Genomic DNA, 12,880 nt, shown 5'->3' on the forward strand with positions numbered 1-12,880 from the left:
ATTGTTTTGTATTTATGATAGTTTCATCTAAGTTTTGTGGTAGTAAAGGTAAACATTCTGATCTTGTTTCAATTTCATCTTATTTTCATCTCCGATGTCTATCACGTATCGGGAGTATTTCGGAACACAACATACCAACCGTTATCCATTGGATTATGAGAATAAAATACTTGTTTCACTTGAGAAGAAAATACATATGGTTCATCCATCAAACGTTGACCTGTATGAATTAATCGAGAGAAATTCACCATTGTAAACCTGAATTTATCTCTTTTTATGCATATGTTTACATCAACCCAGTCACACCGAAACAACATAACCTTTCGTTTTCCATAATAATCTAACTCAATAATGTCCGTAAGATTTCCATAATAATCGACCTCTCCCTCCTGGGGATTATTGTCCCTGACAGTAGCATAACTTGTAGTTGACGAAGTAACTACGACTCCACAATTTTGTGTCCTACTTAATCTTTCACGAGATTTCTTGTGGAACCTGAACCCATTAATGAGGAAGGCATTATATCTTTTAACTATTCTATTCGGACCTTGAGAAAGCCATTTAACATCTTCACTAACTTCTCTCCCACTCCAAACCTATTACACATGAATGGTGAATTAATTGGCATTGATGTCGATATAAAAAGCAAGACATATATTATGTATAAGTATTCCATAAGATTTAGTTGCTTACCGTCTGACCTAACCATTCATGAAAATTTTCTGTGAATAACTTATGTAGCTCTCGCTGATTTAATCTTCGAGAACGTGCACGAGATCTCAAGACTTCTTTAAACTCACTATAAAGTATATTATGTCGTTAAAAATTGATATATATAAAAGATTAAGAGATTTCATATAGCTTGGGTCCGAAAGACTTACGTGCGAAATGGATCTATTGAATAGTGATGGAAAAGAACATATCGGTGTGCTTGTACCCATGACGTGCCATATAAGTGTGCAATTTCAACTTTCCCTAATGGTTGACCATAACTTCCAAACAAATAATGTTGAGGTAAGTCATCAGTACTTAAAACATCATTTCGATTTGGTCTATTCCATCTTGTTTCAACATCTTCCAAATATATAGAGCAAAATGTCATACATTCCTCTGCCAAATACCCTTCAGCAATTGATCCTTCTAGATAACGCTTATTACGACAATAAGACTTCAACTTGCCCAAGAACCTATAATCAAAACAACATACTACGCAAATACATTTTATTAAAAGGTATAATAAGTAGTAATTTGGCACGTGTAATTCAATTAATACCTCTCTATAGGGTACATCCATCGATAGAAAACTGGTCCACCAACTTTTGCTTCATGAGGAAGATGAATTAGCAGATGTATCATAATTGTGAAGAATGAAGGCGGAAATATCTTCTCCAAGTTGCATAAAGTCAAGGCGACTCGATCTTTTAGTTTATCAAGTTCTTCAACCATTAGAACTTTCCCACAGATGGCTTTCATTATATTAGAAAGTTCAATGATAGAAGACATCACCTTACTCGATATGCAACCGCGAACAGCTACTGGCAGTAAATCTTGCATTAATATGTGATAATCATGTGACTTTAAACCATAAAGTATTCGATCTTTAACACTGACACATCGAGAAATGTTTGATGCATACCCATCTGGACCTTTATATCTTCAACACCGTGCAAAACACTTCTTTTTCTTTCTTCGAAAGAGAAAAAATAGAAGCCTGTAAGAAATATCTTCCATTCGGATGTAATTGCGGATGAAGATCATGTCGAATTCCCATCTCCACTAAGTCAAGTCGACTCTTAAGATTATCTTTAGATTTTCTGGCATCATTCAGAATGCCCTGATAATATTCTCGCAAACATTCTTCTCAATATGCATTACAACAAGATTATGTCTCAAAATCTACTTTTTCCAATAAGGCAACTCGAAGAATATACTCCTCTTTTTCCACAAGTCTAGCTCATTTGGATCATCGGTTCTGCCATCATGATCCATCATGATGCGTAATAATCCATCATCGGTTCTGCCATCATGATGCCACCTCATAGACTCAGCAGTCTTGGAGGACATAAACAATCTTTGTAGCCTAGGTATGAGAGGAAAATATCGGAGAATCTTGATCGGTTTCTTTCTTGATGGTGCTTGAGCTTCATCCTCAGTAACATTTTATACCTCCCTACTCATCCATCAAGATTTTCCGCATACATGACAAGACTCCTGATTTTTTCGATCACCCCAATACAACATACAATCATTCGGACAACTATGAATTTTGTCATATCCAAGACCCAAATCTTTTATCATTTTCTTCATATCTTTGCATGATTGAGGGATTTTTGCAAAAGGAAACATTCTCCTAATAACTCCAACAATTGCGTAAAGGAATTCCCAGTCCACCCTCCCAGGCATTTTAAGTGGAAAAGACGAATGCAGAAAGAAAGCTTTGAAAACTTTGATCCGTCATAAAGTTGTTCATTCATTCCATTCAGCAGCTTGTAAAACTTTTTCGCTTCTCCATTTGGCTCTTCATCGCATTCAATTCTTCCCATCTCAATGGAATCATTAACATCATTCTGCCAATAATTTTCTGTAACATACGCTGACTATTGTGCATATTAAATGCATCTCGTAACATTCCTTCCATGTCATCTTCTCTAAAAGTTGGATGGTGAGAAGGAGAAGGATATGTGAATAACTCGTTGAAGCAGATCTATCTGATAGAAACTCTCCATGAAAGATCCATTTTTTATACCCCCGAACAAATCCAAAAATAACTAGATGCTCGTACACAACTTCACGAATGTGCCAGTTAATGTTAACACAGTTCTTATAAGGGCAAAGAATCATATTCTCTTGGCTTGCATTCAGAAAAGCTAAATTTAGAAAGCTTTCAACTCTATTTCGATATTCAACGCTCACCCTTGAGAAAACCATCCAAGTCTTATCCATTTTATATTTCTGGAGTTTCAATTTCAAATGTTAAATGCTAATATTATAGAAAAAGTTAGAACCTAATCATAAGCATTAAACTATCAGATTTAGTGCATACTAATATTTGCATAGTATAGAACTAATCACTCCTAAATTATAAGACTTTTAAAATTAGAAAATGTTATGGGAGAAATTGTTTCTCTTTATTTTATAAAAATTATCAGGGTGCATATATAGAATACATAGTATAGAACTAATCACTTTCACAGATGTTTCATCGAAATCAATATGCATTTATATCTAAACAAACTCATGTTTCATTCTTAAAGAGAGAAGATTACCTTTGTTTCCTGAGAAACGTGTTCCTCACAATCGAATTAAATTCGAGTTACTCAACTCAATTAACACCTATAGAGAGAATTCAAACCGATGAAAGTGTATAACAAAATATGCAAGAAAATATCGACATTCATGTTATGCAAAAAAAGATAAAAAATGGTTTATTTTATTACAAATCAGATTTCTTATTGAGAGGGTAGAGCCAATTATATTTTGTGAAATGATCAACAAAAATAATATAAAACAAGTACCCATCAAGAGAGTGTACATTCATTATGGAATAGAAAGCGAGTTAATGCTTACATAGAATTTAAAAATGAGCTAATGATATTTTGCTGTTGCCTTTAGTTGAGAAATGGCATGCATACATTCATTACTGAAGTGGAATTGAGTATGCTTTAGCTTCTTAGTAGAGTAATTATGTGGACTGAAACTTAATATTTATATCTGTTGCTGTAAATTGGAGCATAAATGTGCCTAGGCTCGTTGCATTTTTGGAACATATTTGAAAAATAGGGTTATGAACTGCTCCATGACTATCTAGCTATGCATGGGCATGGATACAGGGCTAGGGGTATTTATTTACAAATGTTAAATCTGTTAGATTAGAATTAAAAGAAAAACTGGAAAAAGTTGGATGTTTCTTTATGATGCTAGATTAAGGTTGGATGAAGAAGTTCAGTACAATTAACAAATTTATGGATGATAGCTAGCTTTCTTTTTGGTGTTGCCTTGCATGTAGTGGGAATTTGATTGTTAGGTAGGAATTGTCGCTGACTAAGTTATTAGGAATATTTATAGAAGGTTAATGGTTAGGAATTTCACATTGATGTATTTGGTTAACAATATAGATAAAGCAAATTCCATGGTTAACTTCCAGCAATATCCTTTAGTTGAAAATACATTTTGAAAGAAACAATGGACAAGTTGAATGAAGGCATCTTAACAATAATATAGTAGTACAATTAGCATAATTTTTTTAGCTAAGTTATAATCAAAATATATATTCGTCTATTCATCTATTTGTACGTGTGTGGGTGAATGCAAGGTGACAGAAAATTTCCACACATTTCAAATGCCTTGCATGCAATTTCCTAATCACCGAGTGGTTATAATTAAACAGTTATTTTTGCTCCTGTGTTAAGGACTAATGGATCTCAATATGGATGTTAATTTCAACTGTGCAAGTACTAGGTAGTATTTATTGATTGTTTAATTAGCTCAATTCCCATTCAGTTTTCTTTCCTAATTGTACAAGATGAGGAATCTACTGAACTTGTTTCTTGTATTGTTTCTTATTGTTAGTATAGAATTCATATAGTAACATAGTGGTATATCAATTTTATGTATGTCATGTAAACATTTTCTGATAAAAACCAAGAATCAAAGCAACACAATAGGGAAACTAAGAAATACAAAGACATTCGAGTATTTCTCCATTACAACATCTGAGAAGAAATGGTTAATGGATATATATCTATTGTAGGAAGTTCGAACTATGGCCTATACAATCAACCAAGATACAAAGTCTCAAACTATGACCTATATACACACACACAAACGTTTATTGTGGTAGAAAAAGATTCTACAACAGAGGTATAAAATAATGAAACCACCAATGTCACTAATCCTAAACTATCCCTAAAAGACTATCTAACATTTAATGTACTCCAAACGAAAAGAACTTAATTAAGCATAAGAAGCCATACTAAATACTCCAAATCCACGACCTTAATCCTTTTCTTTGAGATATTTTTCACTTAAAAGTTATGTTTTTCTCCTTTAAAGAGAAATTTCCCAAGTCACAACTTTAAAAGACATTGTTAAATAGCACTATTCTAATTATAGGCTATAAGATATAATAGGCAATTATTTAAGCAAAATTCACTTATCAAGTTTAATGATTAAGAGGTTGGGAGCTTAAATTTCTCATTTTAAATATATAAGTTAAAGAATATTTACTTCTCATCATCTAGAAACCTTTCACTCAGTTGCCTAAAGTTGTTGTCTCCTTACATTAGAAAAACCAATTTGAACTCCAATCATTGACACCACCGAGGTGTCGCATTGTAAACACCTTGAGATGTTAGGATCTAGTATCACTAGTCAAATATCAAAATATAAATCCATGAAGCACCAAAATCTCAGACAATTCACAGCTTTGTTTATGGTAAATATTCAACGTCTGATATGAACTTCTTAAATGAATTTATAGTTCTTAGGTTAAGTTGTTTGTTCTCACCAACACATTGCAGGGCACGTAGAGTTTGATTGTTCGTTGATCGCGAATCATGTAATATATTAAGCTGATATCTGGGAAGAAAAAACTAAAATTATAAGAAACAATAATAAAAAAAAAAATAGCTTATGCAATCAATATCACTTATTTGAGAGAAATCTAGAAAATTAAATAAACAAATTATATATGCAACGAAGATTGAAATCCTTGTGGACAAGAAGAGTTTCCTGAAGTAAAAGTGAAGCATTAAAGAACTATGCAATATGCTGAATACGATATGAAAATATTCAAACATAATAGAGCCTCAAAGAATAAATTTCAGAAATAAATAGACAGATGAACAATAAATTACCATTGCATTGCAAGCACCTCAAGTTCAATTACTCACCGGTCACAATGATCAGCTCTCCTCCTCCACCACCGTCAGCACCGGCGCCCGCAGTGTCGCTACAACCACTTCAAAATAGTAGCTCCCATTGTTGCTTTTAAAGTTTGGTTTCAAATATTTTGGGGTTTTAAATAAAGAAAGGAAATATGGCTTGAACGAAGGAGAATGAATCCGAAAGAGTTGGACAGATAGAGATTTGGGGTTTTGATCTGAGTTTACGAGTAAAATTTAATTTAGGGGTGTTAGGTTCGCTGGTGATCTGCGAAATAAAGAGGGAGATGAAAATTTATGGGTTTTGGGGTTTTTTATCTAAGTTTGTGGTGTTTTAAAAAAAAGCCTCTATACTTCCGATATATTGTGGCGTTTACAAAAAAAACCTCTATAGTGCAGATATATTGCGGCGTTTAGGTAAAAAACGCCACTATTGTTCAACTCTATTGCGGCGTTTGTAGAAAAATGCCTCTATTATTCAACTATATTGTGGCGTTTACATAACAAACGCCTCCATAGATTACACCTATTGCGGCATTTGTACAAAAATACCGCTAATGTATAAATATTTGCGGCGTTTGTTAAAAAAACGCCACTATAGATTACACCTATAGTCGCGTTTTTATAAAAACGCAGGAAAAGTAAAAATATTTTGCGACGTTTCTTTATAAAACGCCACTATACAGTAAACATATTGCGGCGTTTATTGATATAAACGCCGCAAAAGTCAGGTATATAACGACGTTTATTGATACAAACGCCGCTAATGACCTTTATTTTATAACTTGATATTTTAAATATTTTATTTAGGCTCTATATAAACTAAAGTTACTATCATGTAGTTTTATGTAATTACCAACAACCATACATTTAATTTTAGGATACAAAAGTTATACATAAAAATACTTAACAACAAAATACATTAAAATTTAGAAACATTAAAGTAATGCATAAACAGTCTTCACCATATTGTTTACTAGAATTTATTCTTCATTGCTCCTTCGTGGGGAAAGGACGTAAGAAAGTTGTTTTCCTTGTTTGACGACGTATCGTTAACTTTTTCCTCTGTGTAAACTCTATATGGAGAAACTCTTCATCCATTTCACCAAATAAATCCCCTAAATCCGGTTCACCAAGAACACTCCTTGCTCGCTGCAGTGCTTCACTTGAAACAGAAAACGACCTTCCACCTACAATATGAAACTTCATTGGAGGTGGCTTTGGAACTGAAGCAAACATTAAATAAATTTAAATAGAAGATAGAAACATTTACTTGGAGTATCAGTAGAGTCAACGTTGTCTTCATTGAGGATAGATATTGCTTTTGCAATTGAAGATTCTTTCAACGCCACTGAGTTACGATTTCCGTTCTAAACATCAGGTATTTATCCACTCCTCTATCATCGTTTTCAATAAGCTTTGAACATCATACATGCATGCGATCTATGAAATTTTAGAGTACAAAATAAAAATATAGTGGCATACAATTTCAACAATTAATCATTACCTTCACTTAGCAGTTCGGCCATGGAAGGGTATTTTGTCAATACGAGGGCCTTTCGGGTCATCATCGAGTTTCGACGGCAAGTTCGGACTGATAGCCTCCCAATGATAATTTGATCCATCATCAGAGCAAAGACGCCACGTGGACATTCCGACTATATTTTCTGTTACTGAATAACTTATCTGCTCTTCCTATAGATATTCACGTTTTCAGAGGCTATTATTTTCCTATTCGAAAGCAATTATTTTTCTATTCGAAAACAAAAAACACTTCCCCCAAGCAGTTAACCAGTAAAACAATACGTATAGATATTTTTTCCTATTCGAAAGCTATTATATTTCTCCATTACTTAGCTTTCTGGGTTTTCCCCATTTTCAGAATACTAAAAAAAATAAATGAAAAAGTTCAATAGTGAGAGAAGGGATCAAACTGTGCAATCGTGTGATAATTGTTTGCTAGTGAGAGGGCAAATTTGGTCACCGGGCATACAGAAGACGACGCCGGCTGCAATTGTGTGAGGGTCGTTGTTGTACAAGAGAAATCCCTTTTAGGGAAGTAGTGCTGAAATGATTTTAGGGATTGGGCAGGAGAAAAGTGTGGAGTATATATTTACCCTTTTACGGCGTTTTTTTTAAAAAACGCCACTGTAATTCATATTTTTGCGGCGTTTTTATAAAAACGCCACTATAAACAACATACAAACACCGCTATATTATTATTCTATTGCGGCGTTTTTCGCACAAACGCCACTATAAACAATACTATTACGGTGTTTGTTTAGTAAACGCCGCTAAATTACTCTCTATAGCGTCGTTTGTTGAAAAAACGCCACTATAAACAACCTATAACGGCATTTTAAACAAACGCCGCTAAATTACCACTCTATTGAGGCGTTTGTTGAAAAAAAACACTATAAACTATCTTTTGCAGTGTTTTAGCTATAAACCCTGCTAAATTACACTCTACTGTGACGTTTGTTTAAAAGACGCCGTTAAAGTATCATTTTGTGGCGTTTGTATTGTAAACGCCGCGATATACTTTAAATTTTGTGGCGTTTTCCCTTAAAAAGCCGCTAAAAACGCCTCTACAGAACACTTTTGATGTAGTGAGTGTTTCTAAAATCGATACAACTCGATTGAATACTTACCCTAATTACTACCACCGTTATCAACCATCAATTCATTACTTAATTTAACATCCAATATATATTTATATATTACTGCATTATATGAGTTAATTGCTCTGATTGTTGCCACTTAGGGAACTCACAATCACAATAAATCAGTCCATAAATCCATGTCTAACATCAAGTCATCCCAATCCCATTTGCTGCATCCTTCATCAGTCCTACTCAATACATTAACTTCATCAAACTCCTCAAACTGACGTCCCTCCGTCGCCAAATCTCCGACAAATAGACCACCCGCTGGTTCCTGTTCTCTGATCTCCATTTCTTCTTTCACGAGCTCGTGGCCTTGTTGATTGACTTCAATGAAGTCGAAAGGTACCGATTTGCTGCTTTCTTGGATCGCCGGTAGGCTATTCGGAGCAACATGGTAATCTTGGAATCTTGGTTTGGTCGAGCCTGTTATTATGATGTTCCGAGCTGTTTGATATTCCTTATCGGTTTCTTGAGCACTGAGCTTCTTGCTCAGGTGGCAATTCCAATAATTCTTTACATCATTTGCTGTTCTTCCTGGTAGTCTCCCAGCAATCAGTGACCACCTGAGATCAGGAACATGAAACCACATATATGAATTAATAAGGCGACGTAGATTAATTAAATGTAAAACTCAATTAATTTTACGTTAATTTAAGATTATTGGATGAGTGAGAATGATCTTTTTTGTACTCATCTTGTAGTGTTAATCTCATCTATCCATTTCACACTCATCCAACATTCCTAAATTAATATAAAATTAATTGAGTTTTCACTTCGTGTAAGTGAACCCTATCCCTATATATATATATATAAAACTTGCTTGTTTCCTAAGAGCTTGTGAAGCTTAATGATGAGCTGAACTTCATCTTCTGCAAAACTTCCTCTTTTGATGTTTGGACGTAGGTAGTTTAACCATCTCAGTCGACAGCTCTTACGACACCTGTTTAGACCTAAACACCACCAAATTAACGGACATGAACAAAGGAATTTTCATAGATCTACATGTATTTGCATGCATGCATGCATCGATGATCGATCGAACGCACGAGAGCAAAAGTAAAAACACTTGAACATAAAACATAAGCCAATAACCCTGAAACTTGCATGTGCTAATCTGATAGCCATGTTGCTGATCTCTGCAACTATTGCAGAATGTTGCAGAGGCATTCAACGACTCGTACTGGCGGCATTCAGTTGAGAACCGATTTTGTTTTCTAGTGAGTTTATCAAATTTGCTTAAGAAAATGAATCAAACCCATTATTTAGCATATCTTCATTGAACTGAAACTTTGACAAAATAAATAAATAAATAAAAACCCTTAAATTTTAGACTAGTGATTGTTTACCAGCCAAAAGAGGCACCCGATGCCACTTCCCTTCACCGTACCGATCTATACATTTCTTGAGCAACTGATCTTCTTCTTCGGTCCAAGCAACGCCTCCCATACTTTTTTTATTCCCTCGTCGAACTTGTTGATCTAAAATCATTGCTCCATTTATACCCTGATAATTGATCATGGACCATTTCATGTAGGTGTTGTAATTATTGTATTTAAAACATTATATTTATATTGAATAATTTGGGGCGTCTATAAAGTATATATATATATATATATATATATATATTATTTAGATTTAGATTTAGAATATATATCTATACATATATTATATCATAATTGCTAGATCTATAACATATCCAACTACTAGCTGCCAAAAAAATATTTGGAAATTGGTCCCTTCCTCTTTCCAACATTGTCCTATTGTTTCTATATGTTTATGATGAGGCATTATGATTATATATGTGGGCTCTAAACTTACAAATTATTATTATTTTTCCTTATATTTTTTCTTTGATTTTTTACACTTAAAAAGTTTTTTTTCTCCAAATAAGGGGAAAAAACAAGTTGTGCTTTTTGAAATGTCGTATAAAAGCTTTGGTGTTTTTACCGGTTTTCTTTAACCTTCCATCCATTCACATTTATGCGTACGTCAGCTTTTCCTACTGCCATTGGTAGAGTCCAAGCTATTAACAAAAACTCCATGTGGACTAAAAGCTTTTGATTCCATTTAAATCACTTTGGCGACTTTACTTTTTTATGTTTAATATAAAATAAGGGTAAACTACATCATTTCTTATTAAACTTAATTCTCAATCCTATTTCCTGCACTGTACTTTCAATTTTTTTAATTTACTCATTGAATTTTTGAGTTACTCCTGTTTTGGTCACTATAAATTATTATTTTTATTTATTATTAATGACGTAGTATTTTCATTATTATTAAAATATAAAATAATTTAAAAATAATATTTTCACTCCTCCACCATCCACATAATAACAATCGCTCCTCATCACAGTCGACCTTTAGAATCGACAATCGTTTGATACCAAATTGTACCGCGAGACTCGCTTTGACACTTTGAGTCTGAATATGGTGGTTTCTTCACCAAAAAATATCCCAAAATCTGTGAATCTCGACTGGAACATTTCGATTTCCTCACTTTTGATCTCTATTCATGGACTTTAAGCATGTTCCGATGAAATGAAGGTTGGATTCAGATTCAGGGGGTCGAGGCAAATGGACACATGAAATCTGGGACCGAACGATAACCATCTACGACGGTCGATATTTTGGTTTTGTCAATTTTGATCGAAATCGGTGCATGGTAATTATATGTTTTGAATGCTAAATACTCTCTGTTCCAATAAATTTATTGTTTTTAATGGTCAATTTTTTTAATTTTGATAGTTTATTATTTTAAATCTGTTGTGTTGTGGATAAAAATTTAAAAAATATATTTTTAAAACCTTGGATAAAGTAGTTTATAGATATGTTTCAAAAATAATAATTACTTAAAATATTTAAAATAATAAACTAGAAATATTGAAAAGTTTTACTGCATTAATTTTTAACATTTTATTTTCTTTAAATGTGTTCGATACCTATACTATACATAATATGTTATTTTTAACATTAATAACATATTATTTTAGGGGTAACATTGGTCCAAAATGTTTTAAATTATTCATTACAAATGAAATAAGTGAGAATGATATTTTCATTAACTTTTGATGAATAGTTGATGTTGTTAGTAATTGATACATGCATCACAAGACTCACATCAAAGGAAGAAGTAATAACTCTTCCAAATGATTCACTCGTCCAAGCCTTGGAAAAGAAGACCAAAACATTAACAGACTTGCGACGACTTTTTGAAAAGGATCCTGATCTTATTTAGTCAATATGTCTTCTGGAAATACAACTGCCTGTCTCTTAGCTTTCCAACTGTTCTTGAATCGCATCAATCCAATATTGGGAACTCAAGACACGTCTGTTTTAGTGAAGATATCGCATGCATAAATTCCTATACGAGATTAATATGTGATTTTGTAAATATTACGAATTTTAAATATTTATATTGATTATTTGTAATGTAATTTAATATAGGATGATGCATTATCTTTTAGGATTAGATTTATTATTTTATTAGGAATTAAAGTTGAGTTAAAATATTTTTTTAATTTATTATTATTTTTATTAGGAATTAGAGTTAAGAAATGTTTAGTTTGTTATTATTTTATTCATTAGTTATTTAGGACGTTTAAAACTCATCCCCTATATAAAGGAGATTTCATTCAACTTTGTAAAATAGATTTCTTTGATTAATAATATAACGAGAGTTCGTTTTTGCAAGTGTTGATTGTCTTGTGCCTTCGAAGCTTCTTCTCTTGGAGTTCTTTCAAATTAATGTGAGGGAGATTAATCTTCACACTCCAATTTGCCTTTTCATTGCGACTATGAGGGTTGATTAGAGTCATATTATCAAGTTTGCATTTTCATTGCGACTAGGTGGGTTCGATAGGACACTTATCCATATTTTTTCCACAAATACATTTGCACCATCAATCATCTTTGCCATCCACATTCACAATGGAGATCTTTTGATTTCTTTATTATCATACTTTATTTTTAAGTTTTTTATCTTTTGTTTATTTTATTCTAATATTATTTTGACCTTGTTTCCAGCCCCTAAAATAAACCCTAAAGAACCCTACTTGATGTCGCCACCTTCCCCTATTCATTCATTTTTGTTATTCATCGAGTCTAAAGTTTTTTAGATTTAATTCTTCAACAAGAGCAACGTTCATTAACCCGCCACCACTTTCCAATCAATTGGTATCGGATTTGGGTCGATTCTTGAAAAGAAGCAAGCAATCTTGCTTGTTCTTGCATACAAAATCGTAAAGAACCCCAAAGGAGCTAGTTCAAAAAAGATTCATCGTTTTAGGTTCTTTTTATTTAATTTTAATTTAAATTCAAATTCTTCTTGTT

The 12,880-nt window shown here is 33.0% G+C and overlaps 1 protein-coding gene across 1 annotated transcript; it reads right to left on the reverse strand.

The window, feature by feature from the left end:
* Nucleotides 1-8,594: 8,594 nt before the first annotated feature.
* Nucleotides 8,595-10,037, reverse strand: LOC120185308 (transcription factor MYB1-like). Its single transcript, XM_039189561.1, has 3 exons — nucleotides 9,895-10,037; nucleotides 9,369-9,498; nucleotides 8,595-9,111 (listed from the first exon to the last, which is right to left on the reverse strand). The coding sequence occupies exons 1-3, from the start codon at nucleotides 10,034-10,036 to the stop codon at nucleotides 8,658-8,660; spliced, it is 726 nt and encodes a 241-aa protein (XP_039045492.1). The 5' UTR covers nucleotide 10,037; the 3' UTR covers nucleotides 8,595-8,657.
* Between the last annotated feature and the right edge of the window lie 2,843 nt (nucleotides 10,038-12,880).

The sequence above is a fragment of the Hibiscus syriacus genome, unplaced genomic scaffold, assembly GCF_006381635.1.
Source record: "Hibiscus syriacus cultivar Baekdansim isolate YM2019G1 unplaced genomic scaffold, ASM638163v2 tig00113096_pilon, whole genome shotgun sequence".
Classification (NCBI taxonomy): domain Eukaryota; kingdom Viridiplantae; phylum Streptophyta; class Magnoliopsida; order Malvales; family Malvaceae; genus Hibiscus; species Hibiscus syriacus.